The sequence below is a fragment of the Rhinopithecus bieti genome, unplaced genomic scaffold, assembly GCF_001698545.2.
Source record: "Rhinopithecus bieti isolate Rb0 unplaced genomic scaffold, ASM169854v2 scaffold_18600, whole genome shotgun sequence".
NCBI lineage: Eukaryota > Metazoa > Chordata > Mammalia > Primates > Cercopithecidae > Rhinopithecus > Rhinopithecus bieti.
In genome coordinates this window covers 369960-389909 of record NW_016809292.1, presented here as the reverse complement: position 1 = coordinate 389909, position 19950 = coordinate 369960, and the positions used below count along the sequence as shown (strand labels likewise).

General features: G+C 39.1%; 1 protein-coding gene across 1 annotated transcript; it reads left to right on the top strand.

The window, feature by feature from the left end:
• Positions 1 to 8762: 8762 nt before the first annotated feature.
• Positions 8763 to 16290, top strand: LOC108540071 (syncytin-1-like). The gene is made up of 2 exons (XM_017889058.1): positions 8763 to 8953; positions 14317 to 16290. The coding sequence occupies exon 2, from the start codon at positions 14317 to 14319 to the stop codon at positions 16030 to 16032; it is 1716 nt and encodes a 571-aa protein (XP_017744547.1). The 5' UTR covers positions 8763 to 8953; the 3' UTR covers positions 16033 to 16290.
• The last annotated feature ends 3660 nt before the right edge of the window (positions 16291 to 19950 follow it).

Here is a 19950-nt window from a genome sequence, read left to right as displayed (position 1 = left end):
TCAAATGCTGTCAGGTTTTCCACTATTGCCCTCATGTTGAATACTTGTACCTAGTTGTGTGAGACTGGATTTCCTGAAAGTAAGTACAGCTAGAGAAATTTATCTAGGAGTCATAAACATATAGAGTAATTAAAGCCATGATTTTGGAGGAGATCACCTAGAAAGTGAATGCAAATAGAAAATGAGTTACCAAAGTACTGATTGCTAAAGTCAGCTATCATTTAGAAACTGGCAAGATGAGACTTTATCAAATAGACTGAATGGGTCTATCTGGTACGTTTTGAAGTAAACCAAGTAGTTAGCATGTCACTGCGGATGAATGAATGAAAAAAGCCATGCGTATGTGTGTGTGTGTGTGTGTGTGTGTGTGTGTGTGTGTGTATCAGGTATAGAGAAAAACACTGATGATTCAAGAAAAAAATATATATTTACTAATTGTGAGAAAGAGTCCTTGAGTAAAAAATATGGCATTTGATTTTGTGTTTACAAAGCATAGCTGAGGATGGTGGCTCACGTCTGTAAACCCAGCATTTTGGGAGGCTGAGGTGAGTGGATCATTCTGAGGTCAGGAGTTTGAGACCAGCCTGTCCAACATGGTGAAACCCTGCTCTACTAAAAAAACAAAAATTAGCCACCACGTGGTGGGTGCCTGTAGGACTTGCAGTAACAGCTACTTGGGAAGCTGAGGCAGGAGAATCACTTGAACCGAGGAGGCAGAGGTTGCAGTGAGCCGAGATCACACCACTTCACTCCAGCCTGGGTGACAGAGTGAGACTCTGTCTCAAAAAAAAAAAAAAAAAAAAAAAAAAAAAAAAAAAAAAAAAAAAAAAAGGTTGTAGTGTTTTCAATCATTTCACTAGGAGAAAAATCTATGTTTATGTGTACAAACCTAGGTAGGATGGTGGGTAACAGAGAAATGTGTAGAAATTTTCCTCTTTTTAGTTTTTATTTTACTCAGTGAAATAAAAAAGCAAAATTACCAGATGAGAGTGAGGACTTGGGAAATGGGTCCAAAATAAGAGCCACATAACATAAGCAGTTTTAAGGATCAGAGGCTCAACACATCGAAGATCATTTCTTACCAACCAGTTATCCAGATATTCTTCTTTAAGCTAATCTATTGGGTGTATCTCTTTAAATGGTCCTTAGATTCATCCTCTGTCCAAAATGTGGCTTCATAGACTTCATCACGGAGCTTTGTCCAGGCTGCAGGAAAGATCAAAAGGGAAAGCCCGTACAAGAAACACAAGTTCTTAATCAACAAGTGACTTATCATCTGTACTCACATTTCATTATCTAGAACAGGCCACTTTTCTCCACCTAACTGTGACACAGCAAATAAATATAGTTCAGTTCCATAACCAGGAGGAAGAAATGACTTTCATAAGTACATGGCTCATTTCTGTTACAGTGGGGTTCAACGGAGAGAAAGGGATGCAGCATGTTAATTTAAGTCATTAGGAAAATAGAAATTATTAGCTATAGGGAAGTTGCTGAGTAGTACAAAAGTCTCTGTTGAGGTTGGTAGTTTTAGAGTGGGAGCATTTAATGTGGTTTGATATTAGCTCTTGAAGTTGTGATCATGGTTTTAAAGTTAGAGTCGTCAGTAATATAACTACTATGGTAATGTTTCTGCCTGTGGGAAATACGAAGTGAGTTGGATTTAGAGTTGGAGTTAGAATTTTGCCTGGAAGGCTCAAGAGAGAGAAGCAACAGAGTTGAGGGAATAGCCAATGAGTAATTATAAAATAAATTATAACATCCAAAACCAATAGGGAAGAATATAAGGACAAAATCTCAGTGACTTTGAAAAGTTTGTAGGGTCAACAGATTTATGGTCCCAGAGGTATTTAAAGTAAAACAAAAAACAAAAGTTATTACAGTCAGGGACCAGAGGGAATGAGGTAGAAACACAGGATTTGTGCGTTAATGAAGTGCTTGTAATGGATATGACAGTGAGAGGTGAATTAAAGGAGAAGAGCATCAGAGAGGAAGACACTAAAAGTGTTCTGTATGTGAATATCAAAATAATAATTAATTATGGCAGGAGAAATAGAGGGAGTGGCAATGATTCAGGGGCTAAAATCTTACAGTTTTGACAGGGAGGACACGGTGTCTGTGAATTGCCATATGATTTTCAGAGGAACTGAATGTTTTGTAGAGTAGAGAGGGTTGTCTGAATGTGACACGGAAGGATGAAGATGACATTTCCTCCACGCAAAGTGGTATGTTTGAAAGGAAAAACCACCACCATTAGATGACTGCATGGAAAGCAGTCTTGGGGCACAGTAGTAATTTTGCTTAAAATAAGAGGATAAATCAACACTGCAAATAAAGAGTTTTATTGATGAAATAGTATGGATTTCAATGGATTTCACAAAGATTCTTGATTCTACAGAGGTGTGACATTGGGTCAGATAAGGCGATTTGCAGTTTTATTCCAGGATGAGAGTCTTGTTGATGAGGGATAACATTGAGGAAAGTAATTAATTTCAGCAGCTTTGAGCAATTACCTGTTATTTTATCTGTTTTCCCAGCTATCACTTGAGCACAGTCCCTTTGAATACTTGGGGGTTTAATCTCACAAAGGCATAGACACATACACACACGCACGCACAATCACAAAAGTAATATGACATGGTATGTAAATCATATGTAGCATAAACATTTTGAGAGGCCAGAATATAAAACAATAAAAAATGTTGAATGCATTATAGAGGCCAAAATGCTTTTAATAAACAAAGAGAAAAATTAGTTTATAGAAGCATTAAAGGTATTTTGTGTTTGTTTTGCCAGTGGTCTTATCCTGAAGGAAGAAAATTATTATCTAAATCAGTTGATTCCTTTTTCATAATTATAATAATTAGCAGTCAGAAATACCTGAGAATCCTCCTAGTGATATAAAACTTCAGAAACTATAATGTTCATCTTATTAAATTTACTAACAAGTCTCCAAAGAGAAACAGCTATGATTTTAATAAACGAAGGCCTAATATCATAGATAGGGAATGCACATCACAGACTTAATTAATGCTTATGCTAATTGGTCTTTACCAGTGGGATATTAAATATTGTATGATAATTAAATAAAATATTAATAATAAAAATATAAATATATTTCATTAGATTATTAAGATTGAAATCATACGATACTTATAGAATGGTGTTGTAGGCTTTGCTGATAGTAGTCATAGCCAGTTCTTTGTCATTTTCAACTATAGTTGTTGTGCTAAATGCTTGTTTTGAAAATGCAAATTTGTTCCAACTTGATTGACATAGTAGGAACTATTTGAGCAAAATGAAGTTTTTGCATTTTGCTTATGTGCGAACTCTTCTTGAGAAACATTAGGTGCACACATAAAACTGTACCCAGATGAATGAATCCAAGAAAGAATTACACAAACTGCATACACTTCAAATATCTGCTACCTACTTGCATTCGTGGTACAGGTTAAAACTTACAATGGTCTGAATATTTGTGCCTGTCCAAACCTCATCTATTAAAATCCTGATCCTCAAGGTAATCATATTAGAATTGAGAGCCCTTGGGGGGTGATTACTTCATGAGGGAAAGAGGCTTCAGGCTGAGATGACTGCCTTTATAAAAAAGGCCCCAGAAAAACCCTCACCCCTTCCTCCCACCATGTGAGGACACCGCGACGAGGTACTATGTGAAACAGAAAGTGAGCTTTCACTAGATACTGAATCAGCTGAAACCTTAATCTTGGACTTTCTAGACTCCAGAACTGTGATAAATACATTTTGGTTGTTTATAAGCCACCTAGTTTATGGTATTTTGTTACAGCAGCCCAAAGGACTAAGACAGTCCTATTTCGTATAATCCTTTTTCCACCCCCTACAAGTTGCTATTATTCTGACCCACACATCTGCAAGGAAACCTTAGATCTGGGTTTCAAGGTCAAATGCTATTATTCTTGTAGTATTTACATGTTTCTTAACCATAACATTATATTATTATTTTTAGTAGTACCTACATTTTTTATTTTTTATCAGGTGTCACTGATGAAGTTTTTGACTGCTTGTTTTCCTAACCCCATTTCTTTACATAAGCCCTGTGGTTTGTATTGCATAATTTTACATAGTGTGGTAATTTTGAGGAAGAATTAACTATACTGGAAATTTCCACTTTTCAGCCTCCTTTCAGTAATTTGCGCAGTATTATGTAACACATTTTGGCTAATGGGCTATGGACAGAAGTAACACGTAACTTCTAGGACAAAGTGTAAGATCACAGGCACACAACCTTTCAATTGTCTCTGATCCTGCTTCATCAGTGTGGGAGGACTAGTGTTCCAGATGGTGCGGCTATAGGAGGGTGGAAACCCTGTCAACTAGATCATTGCATCTCTGCATGAAAGACACTTTCTTTTAAAATATTTGAGAGCATAATCATTTTATATGAAAGAAAATAAACATTTATAGTGTTAAACCACTGAGATCATGAAATTGTCTCCTACTGAAGCATAACATAGTATTTTGACTTGTATAGGAGGGAAATCCATAATCCATGAATTCGGGGTGTACAGTGTTTCATTATATATTAATGTATGGATTTTTAATATTCATCTTTATTAATCTTACTTTGAATGCATACAAGGTGCTCTGTTATGCAAAATGTTCTGAAGCTTTTACTAAATACATCATAGTAAATATTGTAACGTCTCATAACGCCCTGCCCTCACACTGTCCAACTTCTTACCCTTAGAGCCATAGAACGAGAGTCAGGTCAACTGTCTAATGTGACTATTTCAATATCTCATATGTGAAGGATGAGAAGGGAATGATTTTACTTTGCTTATGAAGAAATGGAGGCAGCTGTCCCTCTTTTCTCCTGAAAGAGTCTACTCCTTACTCGGGCTCTTCAGTAAATAACAAAATCTCTTCAGGAGCAAGGTAGCCCTTTTGTTCTTCTTCTTTTACTGCATGTAGATATCTCTAACTTTCTTGACTTAATTGCTCCTTTTAATGAAAATACCAAGAAGGTTAGCCACTCCAGTCTTCTTGGCACTCGGGGCTAAACAATTGTCCTCCTAGAGACAAGAGTTATTATTTTGGGAGGGTAAAAGCAATTAACTATACCAATGGCTACAGACAGAATTTTCATGCTATGTGAAGAGTCTGAGGAGATAGATTCTAGCCATATCTATCAATGAAGCAAAGAAGATATCTTCATTTTTGTAACCAGATAAAAAATCATCACGATTAATTTAAAATTAAACAAATTGAATTTTATACATGCTCTGACAAAGTTGACAAATTATGCTCTTATTGAGAAAGGATTTAATAATTTTGTACTCCAGTCAGAAACAAGCGTTATTTAAGCAAACACTATAAAACTCTATTTTAAAATTTTCCAAGAATAACTTCTTGTTTCTGACAATATTAGTAGTAGCTGACACTGTCCAAATGCTAACTTTGGGCTACATACTATTTTATGTGCTGTTTTATATTAACTTATGTATTCCCCACAACCCAATAAGGTGGGTACTAATAACAATACCATTTAATCTGTAATACAACTGAAGTAAAGAGAAATTTGTCCAAGTACACACACTTAGCAAAATCTCTAGTTACCATCTGATCCTAAGTCCTAATCTGATTCTATTCCCTTAATTATACTCTACTACTCTGAGGCAGTATGTCATATTGTTTCTCCCTGTTGCCTATTCAACCCAAGAGATTTTATTAAAAGGACATGAAAGTTAATGGTTCAGTTGAATTAACAACAATTTTGATAGTAACCAATGCGACTGTATATAAAATGTTAATATTTGCAATAAGAAACCCAACGGATAGGTCAAAGAGCAAAATGAATACAGCTAAATCATAAATCAGAAATGGATAAAGATAAAATTGTTATAGCTTGAATTCATGTTTCTCTCCAAAATTCATATATTAAGTCTCAGATGATGGTATTAAGAGGTGAAGCCATTTGGCAAGTAACCAAGTCTTTAGGCATCTGCCCTCATGAGCAGATTAGTGCTCTTTTAAAAGAGGTTGAAAGAAGTTCCCTGATGCCTTTTTTTCTTCAGTCTTCACCTTGTGAGAACAGAGAGTCTGCATAGTTTGCCTTATGAAGATGCAGTAAGAGGTACCGTTTGGGAAGCAGAGAGCAGTCCCTGCCGGGCACAATCTGCCAGCACCTGGATCTTGGATTTCCAGACTCCAGAACTGTGAGAAATAAATTTTATTGCCTATAAATCAGCCAGTGTGGGTTTTTTGTTATAGCATCATGAATGGACTGAGATGAAAGGTGAAAATGGTAATCTACCTCATAGTAAGATAGATAAGAATAACAGTCACATGCTTATAAATATAAATCCCAAAGAATTTATTTATATTGTATCATTCCACCAAAAATTAAATAAATATTTTATTTTATTCTAAAATGTTACTTGGCTTCTGCAGTTTTAAAAAACTAGTGTTGTTTATACGCATGGCGATAGATGGATTCCATGTTTGTTCCTTATTCTTGACTTCTTTGTGACTTGGCTCAAGTTAACCTTTGCAACTTGTTCAATGAGAAACTCCAGTGAACTGTGTCACCATACACAATTAACGGTTGAGTGGTCTATAATAAATGAAAATGCCACCACTTCTTAGCAATTAGCTTATGGATTATCTCCAACCACTTAGAAACTCTTCCATCTGCTGCATTCAAACATGCTGAGTGATTTAAATATACTTAAAGTGAGCAGCAATATTCAATTACTCCTTGGTTCATTGTGTGGAATTGTCATCATTGTGATTAATAATTCTATACAAAAAAATTAATTTGGTATTTATTGCTAGGTCAACTATAAAAGTTAATTCCCTTAAGAGAAAATGAGTTTATCAGTACATACCCTTTTATAATGCTTTTTGATCTAAAACATCAATGTGATCTCTTTTTTAAAAAAGTTGTAGACTTTAGTATGAGAAATACATCTCTGTTGTTGACCTAGGGGAAGAGGGATTATTTATGTTTTATACTGAAAGAAGATAGTGACAGGTAAAAGGGAAATAAAAGCTTCAATTTACACAGAAATCAGGTATATCTCATATTTCAAATCTGTCTTTGGGAACTCAATTATTCACATTGAAGAGATAAATTGCAGCTAGACAAAGACATTTGCCTTCTCCTAGAAGAGTTCAAGTACCCGGGAGATATGCTTCATTTCAAACCCAGTAGCACAAAACACAAATTACTAACTCGTCCAACAAAAACACTGAGTTAAAAAGAAAACAAGAAACAGCAAAACAGCCTTTTTCTCAGCAAATGTTTTCAATAGGGATATAAAAGAACTGTTCTTGACTTATTCATAATGCCCTGGGTGAGATGAGAGAAAACACTACTCTGTTCTTTTGAAACTCACCTTCTAGGCCGGGCATGGTGGCTCACACCTGTAATCCCAGCACTTTGGGAGGCAGAGGCGGGTGGATCACCTGAAGTCAGGAGTTCAAGACCAGCCTGACCAACAAGGTGAAACCCTGTCTCTACTAAAAATACAAAAATCAGCCGGGTATGGTGGCAGGCACCTGTAATCCCAGCTACCCGGGGAGCTGAGGCAGGAGGATTCCTTGAACCCAGGAGGAGGTTTGCAGTGAGCCGAGATCATGCCACTGTACTCTAGCCTGGGCAACAGAGCGAGACTTCATCTCAAAACTAACCCAACAACAACAACAAAAAAGAAAATAACCTTCTGCTCATATTTACATTTTTCCCTGAAGGATGTGAGGTTTAAGATCATTCTGCTCCATGAAGCCCTTGAAATCAGAAGGTCAGTGAGTTGGATGGTGATGGTTTTAAGGTGGTAGTATTTGAACAAGGGAGTTATACATTCTTGTGGTCTAAAAGGGACTATTTAGATATGTTAATCACTTTTCCAGTTTTCATTTCCTTTTCCAAGATTATTGCCTAATCTATTAATCATTTCCATAATGATAATTTCCATTATGACCAGTATTTTCTCAATTAATCAAATTCTTTATTTCAGCCTATGCAGAAGTTTCTTACATGATAAATTATTACTCTGAGTTTATCATGTGTCTTGATAAGAAATAAATTCTAAAAATGTAGAAAACTATAGAACTGGAAGGAAGTTGAAAGATATTCAAAGTAGATTTTATTCATTACATACATTGCTGCCAATATCACTACTGAAAAATTTTGTGATTGTGGTTTCAAATGGCAATTTATTGTTTGCTTTATTCTTATTGAAAAATCTATTGATGTGACTGTCAGGTTTTATTTTCGTGCACCACCACCATCTTATATGTATTTTTATTTTTTTATTCATAGGTAATTGTCCGGAGCCATGAGGCCCGGAATTAGCCGACCTCTGTTGCTTGATCTCCGCAAAGCGGAGACAAGAGGGCGCATTCCCGGGTTCTTTATTTATAAACCCTTCCCGCGCGCGCCCAAAGCTTTTCCCGCGCGCGCCTAAGTTTCTCCCGCGCGCGCCAAAACTGTTCCCGCGCGCCAACCTTTCCCGCGCGCGCCAACCTTTCCCGCGCGCGCCAACCTTTCGCGCAAACATTTTCCCGCCCAGGAAGATATGCAGCCCAGGGCGCAGGTGCGATCCCGCGCCCGGGAAAAGTACAAACCCACGGCGCATGCGCGATTGTAATTTGAGAAGATCCGGCCCCTATCACCGCCCTGGCCCAACCTCTTCCCCTGCCAGCCTATATAAGGCATGACCCTACACTCAATAAACGAGACTTGATCAGGCTGTTTGTCTTGTCTCCATTTCTTGTGTTTTCTTGTCTCCTCCATTCCCACTCCCCCTTCCAGGGCCCGTTCGACTGTCCTGCAGGTCGGGACACCTGGCGCCCGAACAGGGACCTGGACACGGGGGAAAAAGTGAGGAAGAAGGCACTAAAGTCGGCCGAAAGTGAAAGTGGAAAGAAATTCCTCCGGACGTCGCGGGAGCCTGCCGCGTTGGAACCAGAGGTGAGTAATAGTGTCTGATTATGGGACAAGAATTAAGCCAGCATCAAATTTATGTAGGGCAATTAAAAGAGGCTTTAAAAACACGAGGAGTAAAGGTTAAAAGTAATGATTTGTTTAAGTTTTTTGATTTTGTAAAAGAAACCTGCCCTTGGTTTCCACAAGAGGGGACCATTGACGTAAAGAGGTGGCGTAGAGTGGGAGACTGTTTTCAAGATTACTATAGTACTTTTGGACCAGAAAAGGTTCCGGTGACAGCTTTTTCTTATTGGAATCTAATCAGAGATATAATAGATAAAAAGGAAAAAGAAAAAGATCCTGAGGTAATGGCAGTGGTTACTCAGACTGAGGAAATATTAAGAGGCAGCTCCCAAACCGACCTCGAAAAACCCATACCTAATAAAGAAATAGACCTTATATCGCTACAAAGTGACGAGGAAGAGGCTGGGGTCCCCTCAATGACAAATATAGAAACATCAAATAAGGAAAAGTTCAAAAAATACCCAGTTTTACCTACAACTAATGAAAGCAAAAGTAAAAATAACCTTAACCCTTCAGAAGTAAACTGGGATAATTTGGAGGAAGGGGCAGCAAAATATTATAATTCTGACTGGCCACAAACTCTTACTTATCCCCCTCCCTATAATAAGGCTTCTGCCCCCGCAGTTATGGCAGTAATAGACCCAAAAGAGGAGCTTAGAGAAAAAATTGCACAGCTTGAAGAGCAAATAAAGCTCGAAGAACTACATCAGTCTTTAATCACTAGATTGCAGAAATTAAGGACAGGAAGTGAGAGCGTTCAATACCCTAAAGGAATAGAGAAACCCTCTCACCCTCAGAGACCCGGACAGCATGTCCCAAAAGGAAGGTCGCTTGGTAGTAGGGATAGGGAGGATTCCTCTCCTCGAGATGTTTTTCCAGTAACGGAAACTACAGATGCGCAGGGTCGAGCCTGGAGACACCACAATGGGTTTGAATTTACTGTAATAAAAGAACTAAAAACTGCTGTCTCGCAATACGGAGCTACTGCCCCGTACACCCTGGCCATAGTCGAATCTGTGGCCGAAAATTGGCTCACTCCCATAGATTGGAATACCTTAGTTAGAGCAGTTCTTTCCGGAGGCGACCATCTGATTTGGAAGTCAGAATTTTATGAAAATTGTAGAGATACGGCCAAGAGAAACCAACAAGCCGGAAATGGTTGGGATTTTGATATGCTAACTGGCTCGGGTAATTACACAGAAACCGATGCTCAGATGCAGTATGATCCTGGACTGTTTTCTCAAATCCAAGCAGCGGCTACCAAAGCCTGGAGAAAACTTCCTGTTAAGGGGGATCCAGGAGCCTCGCTCACGGGGGTCAAACAAGGACCTGATGAGCCTTTTGCAGACTTTGTACATAGACTTTTAACCACAGCCAGCAGAATATTTGGAAATGCCGAGGCAGGGGTGGATTATGTAAAACAGCTAGCTTACGAAAACGCTAACCCGGCTTGTCAGGCAGCAATCAGACCTTATAGAAAGAAAACAGACTTAACAGGTTACATCCGCCTCTGTTCAGACATAGGGCCCTCATATCAACAGGGTTTGGCTATGGCTGCTGCCTTTAGTGGACAAACCGTAAAAGACTTCCTCGCTAGTAAAAATAAGAATAGCAAGGGGTGCTTCAAGTGTGGAAAAATGGGACACTTCGCTAGGGATTGTAAGGGAGAGCTAGCTAAGACCTTAGAGGCAAAAGCTCCAGGCCTCTGCCCTAGGTGTAAAAGAGGAAAACATTGGTCCAATGAATGTAAATCTAAAATTGACAATCAAGGAAATCCCCTAACACCTCAACAGGGAAACGGATTGAGGGGCCGGCCCCAGGCCCCGAAACAAGCTTATGGGGCGGTCAGTTTTGTACCAACCAACAACAATCCGTTTCACAGCTTAGTAGAGCAACCCCAGGAAGCGCAGGATTGGACCTCTGTTCCACCTCCCACACAGTATTAACCCCTGAAATGGGACCTCAGGCCCTAAGTACGGGTATATATGGGCCCCTACCCTCAAACATGTTTGGATTAATCCTGGGAAAAAGCAGCGTCACCATGAAAGGCCTACAGGTCTTTCCAGGAATAGTGGATAGTGATTATATAGGAGAAATCAAAATCATGGCCAAGGCTATTGACAACATCATTATCATTCCTCAAGGGGATAGAATAGCGCAGTTACTCCTGTTACCATTGCTAAAAACAGCTAATAAAGTCCAATCGCCCCTAAGGGGAAAGGGAGGATTCGGATCCTCAGACATCTACTGGGTACAGCCCATTACTAATCAAAAACCCTCTCTCACCTTGTGGCTAGACGGAAAGTTATTTACAGGACTGATAGACACAGGGGCCGATGTAACAATTATTAAACAGCAAGATTGGCCCTCCAGTTGGCCCACTTCAGAGACCTTAACAAATTTACGAGGAATCGGGCAAAGTAATAACCCTAGACAAAGTTCCAAATATCTCACCTGGAGAGATCAAGAAAGTAATTCCGGTCTCATTAAGCCATTTGTTATCCCTGATTTGCCTGTTAACCTTTGGGGTAGAGATCTTCTCTCCCAAATGAGGGTCATGATGGGTAGCCCAAATGATATAGTCACTGCACAAATGTTGGCTCAGGGCTACCACCCTGGAAAAGGGTTAGGAAAAAGAGAAGATGGCATTTTACAGCCAATCCCAGCCATAGGAAAATTGGATAAAATGGGGCTTGGAAATTTTTAACCGTGGCCATTGACATGCCTGCACCCCAAAAATTTGCTGATCCAATCACTTGGAAATCAGATGAACCCGTTTGGGTTGATCAATGGCCACTAACCAATGAGAAGCTTGCCGCTGCCCAACAGTTAGTGCAGGAACAATTAGAGGCAGGACACATCACAGAAAGCAACTCTCCTTGGAACACCCCCATATTCGTCATAAAAAAGAAATCTGGAAATTGGAGACTCTTACAAGATCTAAGAGCAGTAAATGCTACTATGGTCCTTATGGGCGCCTTACAGCCAGGGCTACCCTCTCCGGTAGCAATCCCTCAAGGATATTTTAAAATTATCATAGACCTTAAAGATTGCTTTTTTACAATTCCCCTTCATCCTACTGACCAAAAACGATTCGCCTTTAGCTTACCATCTGTAAATTTCAAAGAACCAATGAAACGATACCAATGGAAAGTGTTACCTCAAGGTATGGCCAACAGTCCCACCTTGTGTCAAAAATATGTGGCTACGGCCATACACTCAGTTAGAGAGACATGGAAACAAATGTATATTATACACTATATGGATGACATTCTTATAGCAGGAAAAATGGGAGAACAAGTTTTACAGTGTTTTGCTCAACTCAAGCAAGAACTAACCACAGCGGGTTTACAAATAGCTCCAGAAAAAATACAACTACAAGACCCTTATACATATTTAGGTTTTCAAATAAATGGACCTAAAATTACAAATCAAAAGGCCGTTATCCGTAAAGATAAGTTACAAACCCTCAATGATTTCCAAAAGCTCCTTGGAGACATAAATTGGCTTCGGCCCTACTTAAAACTCACCACAGGAGACTTAAAACCCTTATTCGACACCCTGAGAGGTGACCCCAACCCTAAGTCCCTTAGGTCGTTATCAAAAGAAGCTCTTTTATCACTTAATAAAGTAGAGGCGGCCATTGCTGAGCAATTTGTTACTAACATAGACTATTCACAGCCATTAACCCTTTTAATATTTAACACAACACTAACACCTACTGGTTTATTCTGGCAAAATAACCCTATTATGTGGGTCCACTTGCCTTCATCTCCCAAAAAGGTATTACTCCCCTATTATGATGCCATAGCAGATTTAATTATTCTAGGGAGAGACAATAGCAAAAAATATTTTGGAATTGAACCCTCTATGATCATACAACCTTATTCTAAGCCACAAATCCATTGGTTGATGCAAAATACTGAAACGTGGCCGATTGCTTGCGCCTCTTATGCTGGCAACTTAGATAACCATTATCCACCAAACAGGCTTATTCAATTTTGTAAGCTGCATGCTTTTGTCTTCCCTCATGTTACCAGTAAAACACCTTTAGACAATGCCTTATTAGTATTCACTGATGGGTCATCCACAGGAACTGCTGCATACACCTTTGCAGACACCACTGTTAAATTCAAAACCAGCCATACTTCAGCTCAGCTAGTAGAATTGCAGGCCCTAATCGCAGTACTGTCAGCCTTCCCTAATCAGGCCCTTAATATTTATACTGACAGTGCATATTTAGCTCACTCAATACCTTTACTTGAGACCGTAGCACAAATCAAACATGTCTCAGACACAGCCAAGTTATTTTTACAATGCCAACAATTAATACATGACAGATCAACACCTTTCTTTCTTGGACATATTAGAGCTCATTCAGGATTACCAGGACCTCTATCCCAGGGCAATCAACTGGCTGATATGGCAACCAAGACGGTAGCCATAGCTACAAATACAAACCTAGCCCAAGCACAGGCTATTCATGCCTTACACCATCTTAATGCTCAAACTTTGAGACTGATGTTTAAAATAACTAGAGAACAAGCAAGACAAATAGTTAAACAATGTCAGACCTGTATAACATACCTGCCAGTCCCTCACTTAGGAATTAACCCAAGAGGACTAGTTCCCAACATGATTTGGCAAATGGATGTCACTCATTATTCAGAATTCGGTAACTTAAAATACATCCATGTATGTATAGATACATTTAGTGGATTTATACTGGCCACCCTACAAACAGGCGAAGCTACCAAACATGTCATAGCTCATTTACTACACTGTTTTTCCATAGTTGGAAAGCCTAAACAACTAAAAACAGACAATGGTCCTGGCTATACATCCAAAGCCTTTCAAGACTTTTGTCTTAAATTACAAATAAAACACATTACTGGAATTCCCTATAACCCTCAAGGACAAGGAATAGTTGAAAGAGCACACCTATCCTTAAAAACCACCATTGACAAAATAAAAAAGGGAGAATGGTACCCTACTAAGGGCACCCCTAGAAATATCCTTAATCACACACTTTTTATTTTAAATTTTTTAAATTTGGACAACCTGAACAGATCAGCAGCCGATCGATTTTGGCATTCCGAGTCCAAAAAACAATTTGCCACGGTTAAATGGAAAGACCCCTTAGACAACACATGGCATGGTCCAGACCCAGTGTTAATCTGGGGAAGAGGCTCAGTTTGTGTTTTTTCTCAAACTCATGATGCAGCCAGATGGCTACCAGAGCGACTGGTAAGACAGGTACCTAATAATAACCAATCCAGGGAGTGATTTTCTCCCTGAGAGTACTCTTTTCCTCTATTGCAGAGATGAACTTCAACTACAAGCCCCTCTGGACCATGGTGCTGATTTGCCAAGCACTCCAGGTATATGCCGGCTTTGGTAATCCCCATGAGGCCCGTAAATATATACGACAACGATACGGTAAGCCCTGTGATTGTTTGGGGGGATATGTGACCTCCCTTCCAAATACGTACATCTCAGCTGTGTCCTGCTCCGCTTACACAGCATACCTGTCTAGTGACTCTCTTAAGTGGAGGTGTGTGTCAACCCCAAGAATATTTAGTGGAGGGGATACCACAACCTGCCCTTGTGACACATTTGAGACTGCTATGCATAGTTCCTGCTACACTACTTATTTAGAATGTACCTCTGGCGGTAAAACATACTATACTGCTATCCTAACAAGATCTAGAACCCCTACTATAGGGGCCAATAGTGTCCCTACAGTTGTAGGAAGTACCAATAACCTTATATCAGCTGGCTGTACTGGAACTGTAGGACAGCCTGTCTGCTGGAATATTCACCCCCCTCTTCATACCTCTGACGGAGGAGGACCACAAGACAAGGTCCGAGAAATTAGGGTATACAAAAAACTTGAAGAGTTGCAAAGGTCCCTGTACCCGGAAATTCACTACCACCCCTTGGCCTTGCCCAAAGCCCGAGGGAAAGAGAAAATTGATGCCCAGACCTTTGCCCTCCTCACGGCTACTCATAACCTGCTTAACAATTCCAACTCTAGTCTGGCTGATGACTGCTGGCTGTGTCTGCAATCAGGAGATCCCGTTCCTCTTGCCATACCCAGTAATAACTTAAATTATACATCCAATACCCCTTGCACCATAATTCCTCCCCTTAAAGTACAGCCTTTAGAATTTCCTAGTTCCTCTTGCATCTACTCCCCTCCCCTTAATAACACTTACGACCTCGATGTAGGATTCAATCAATTCAATAATTGTTCCACCATAGTAAATATTTTCCAATCGCTGTGTGCCCCAAACAGCTCGGTTTTTATATGTGGCAATAATAGGGCTTATACCTATTTACCTACTAACTGGACAGGACGCTGTGTCTTAGCCACACTTTTACCTGACATAGACATTATCCCTGGAGATGAACCTGTACCTATCCCAGCTATAGATCACTTTTTAGGAAGAAACAAAAGGGCAATACAATTTATCCCCTTACTTGCAGGATTAGGCATAACTACTGCCGTAGCAACTGGGGCTACAGGCCTAGGGGTTTCTGTTACTCAATACACCAAATTGTCTCGCCAACTGATCTCAGATATGCAGGCCATTTCGAGTACTATACAAGATTTACAAGATCAGGTAGATTCTCTGGCAGAAGTAGTGCTCCAAAATAGAAGAGGCCTAGATTTACTAACTGCAGAACAGGGAGGCATCTGCTTGGCTTTACAGGAGAAGTGCTGTTTTTATGCCAACAAATCCGGGATCGTCAGGGACAAAATCAGGCGTCTACAAGAAGACCTAGAAAAACGACGAAAGGAAATAACCGATAACCCGTTTTGGACTGGGTTCCATGGACTCCTTCCCTATCTTATGCCATTCCTGGGCCCCCTGCTTTGCCTATTGCTTTTACTCTCTGTAGGACCTTTGGTTTTCAATAAGCTCATGACATTCATTAAGCAACAAGTCGAGGCTATCCAAGCGAAGCCTATACAGGTCCATTATCATCGCCTAGAACAAGAAGATCGCGGTGGTTCATACTCACACCCATTATGACCACCTTCCCTATGCGCTGAACTGGACAGCCAATGACGGGTAAGAGAGTATCATCTCTCACTAACCTAAGACAGGAGGGCCGTCATAAGCTACTGCCTAATCCCATGACGGGTACCAGTGATGAGATGCATTACTCCAACCTAAGACAGGCGCAGTTCCCGAGGGACAATCTTCTAGCCATAATTATATATAAAAAAGGGGGACCTGTCCGGAGCCATGAGGCCCGGAATTAGCCGACCTCTGTTGCTTGATCTCCGCAAAGCGGAGACAAGAGGGCGCATTCCCGGGTTCTTTATTTATAAACCCTTCCCGCGCGCGCCCAAAGCTTTTCCCGCGCGCGCCTAAGTTTCTCCCGCGCGCGCCTAAGTTTCTCCCGCGCGCGCCAAAACTGTTCCCGCGCGCCAACCTTTCCCGCGCGCGCCAACCTTTCCCGCGCGCGCCAACCTTTCCCGCGCGCGCGCAAACATTTTCCCGCCCAGGAAGATATGCAGCCCAGGGCGCAGGTGCGATCCCGCGCCCGGGAAAAGTACAAACCCACGGCGCATGCGCGATTGTAATTTGAGAAGATCCGGCCCCTATCACCGCCCTGGCCCAACCTCTTCCCCTGCCAGCCTATATAAGGCATGACCCTATACTCAATAAACGAGACTTGATCAGGCTGTTTGTCTTGTCTCCATTTCTTGTGTTTTCTTGTCTCCTCCATTCCCACTCCCCCTTCCAGGGCCCGTTCGACTGTCCTGCAGGTCGGGACAGGTAATAATGCCTATGAATAATTCTTCATTCCATTATGACCCCTTAAGAATAGAGGCTGTATTTTACTCATCTTTGTATCACCTATATTTAGTCCAGTAGATGGTTTTTAAATATGTGTTAAATTAATAAATGAATGAAACGATAATTCACTCAATCTTGTCTTTATTTAGGCTGCTATAACAAAACACTATAAACTGGTTAGCTTATAAGCAACAGAAATTTATTTCTTACAAGTCTGGAGGCTGCAAAGTCGAATACCGATATACTAGTTGGTTTGGTATCTTGTGAGGGCCTATTTCCTGGTATCTTCATAAATGGAACTTTCCAGTTGTATCCTTACGTGGTAAAAGGGGCAAGGCCATTCTCTGGGATCCCTGTCCCCTGTTTTTATAAGGTCCTTAGTTTCATTTTTCAAGGCTCTACATTTATGAAATAATCACCTCCCAAAGGCCTCACCTCCTAATACCATCACCTTAAGGGGGGACATCAAAATTCAGACCATAGCAGATAGAGTAATTCATTTTATTCAGCAAATTTATTGAGAAATGTATTGAGAAAAAATAATTGCTCTAAGACATGCATACATAATGATAGGCAAAATATCATTGTACAATATTACTGTCAATACTATTGTCCAATAGTACTTTCTACTGGCAATATTGAGGTATCCATAAATCCATATAGGTATAATATGGGACTCAGAAACCACATGGCTTACTCTTAGGCCAATTCGTCTGGCAAAAATCCAAGAATAGATACTCATCAATTTGCAAGTGAATGAAAATTAATCAGAGGGAGCTTCAATTAGGTTACAAAGGTTTAAAAACTGTAGAGAAGCAAATAAAAAAAATAACTACTACTCTCTCTAATTTATATAGCATATTATAGTTTATAAAATATATTTGGGAATGATTTTGACTCAGAAGAACATTAAAAATTAGGCTTGACTTTGTTATAACCATTTTACAGCCAAGGAAATAAATTCACAAAAATTTAGGGAACTTCACAAGATAGTATGGAAATTTGAGCCAAGAAAATTCTACAGCTTTGTTTCTCAAAGTATGGTCCTTAGACGAGTAGTATATACCTTGTTGGAAATGCAGAATTTTAAGCCCCAGATCTGAATCAAAATGTCTTTAAATGTGTTTTCAAGTGATTCATAGGCATATATAATACAATGTTTGAGAAACACTAGTCTACTTTTCTCCACACTATAGCATACCTACTATTACAGTAACAAATTTAGGCATTCTTTTAAAATGCAATAGTCTGCCTAGGAATAGCAGAGGCTGAGGGGTAAAAATGCAAACCTACAGACACAGAACCCAGTGAATAGAAAATATGACCAATATTTGAGGGTTTTGTTTACTCACTTTGCAAAGACAGTGTTTTGGGGTAAAATAAGAGGCTTCAAAATAAATGACAAATAATGCATGAGAAAGCCAAGGATCAGTGCTGAGTGTATAAAATTAAGACTGGGATTATAAATACAGGTGGGATTAAGATTGGAATTATAAGCAGCTTTCTTCATTTCTGTCATTAAAGGGCCTATCAAGTCCTTACAATTAAAGATTAATTGCCAATCGTAATAATTAAATAAAATATAAAAATTAAATAGTGACAGAAAATATCATTCTATGATATGTATTAGAAATTGCAATTCATATGATTGCCAAATTAAATTAAAATGTGTGTCATGTGGAAGTTGGAATGTACTGAAATGCAAAGACATTTATGAAACTATTTGTTTTGTTCTGTTTATTTTATGAAGTATGTTGACAATTTTTTTCTTTCCTAGGCTGACTCTTAATGTCAATATTGGATAAGATCTCAGAAGAATATTTTACATGAGAAAATGTGAATAAACATAGAAACATTTACTTTAGTTGTTGTTGCTACGTACTTCATAGAGTTTTCCAAAAAGAAGTGTAAGAATGTATAAAGACAGCAAAGAAATTTCCTTGTGAACTCAAACAAATGACTATGAACCATCTAGAAAGTAGAAAAAAAAATTCATTTTAGTCCATTTGAGAGGTAGAAAATATTTAGAGGTTACAACTGTCTGAATTCATAGATAAGCAGCTACCTCTTTGGCTATATGTTTAAAGTGTAGATTTCTTTCTCCCTTAGAGATTTGCTTATTATTTATATTGATAGATTGTACTGAAATTCATACAAATTTCTAGTTTTCATATAGAATATAACTTCACACATACAAAGATTCTGAGCACTTCAAATAATACTTAAACCACTCTGTACTACTGTCATCAACCTTTAATAGCTTAATATTGAAATGATCAATTCACAAATGCTTAATGAGCTAAAATGCACCTGGCTTATAGATTTAAAGAGGGGTTAAAAAGTAATGCATTATGTGACATCTGCCTCAAAAGAAAAGCACTATGATTTGGCAAATATCATTATATGATGAAAAATCATAATGTGTCGGCTTTCACCTGTCAGCATGTGTGATGATGGTTAATTTTATGTGTGAACTTGATTAGTTCACAGACTGACCAGATAGTTGACTAATTATTATGAGTGTGTCTATGAGAGCATTTTTAGATAAGATTTACACTTCAATCAATAGGCAAAGTAAAGCAGATTGCTCTCCACAGTGTGGGTGTGCATAGTCCAATCTATTGAAGGCATAAATAGAACAAAAGGGCTGAATAACTGGGAATTTGTTCTCTGCCTGACTCTTTTCAAGCTAAGACATGGATCTTCTTTCTTTGGACTCAGACTTGTGCTGAAACTTACACTATTGACGATCTTGGTTCTCAGGGTTTTAGACTAGAATTATATTATTGTCTCTCCTCAGTTTCCAGCTTGCCAAGTGCAGATCTTGGGAATCTCAGACTCCAAAATCACATGAGCCATTTTTTGGAGAACTCAGCATGTAACATTGGGGAGTTTATCTACATCTTGGTGTTCTCATTTTTAAATGAAGATAATACCACTTCTGTTTTTATCAACTTCCTCAACGAATATTTACTGGATAAATGGGACAAAGTCTCTTTTCAATGGAGGAAGATATCAGCATAGGAGATGAGCTGTTTAACAGAATGAAACAAAATAAACCAAACACTGTCATCTAGTAATACATGTAATAAATGAATTAAATAAAAATAAAGTGATGAACAGAGCCTGAAAGATTATTGAAAT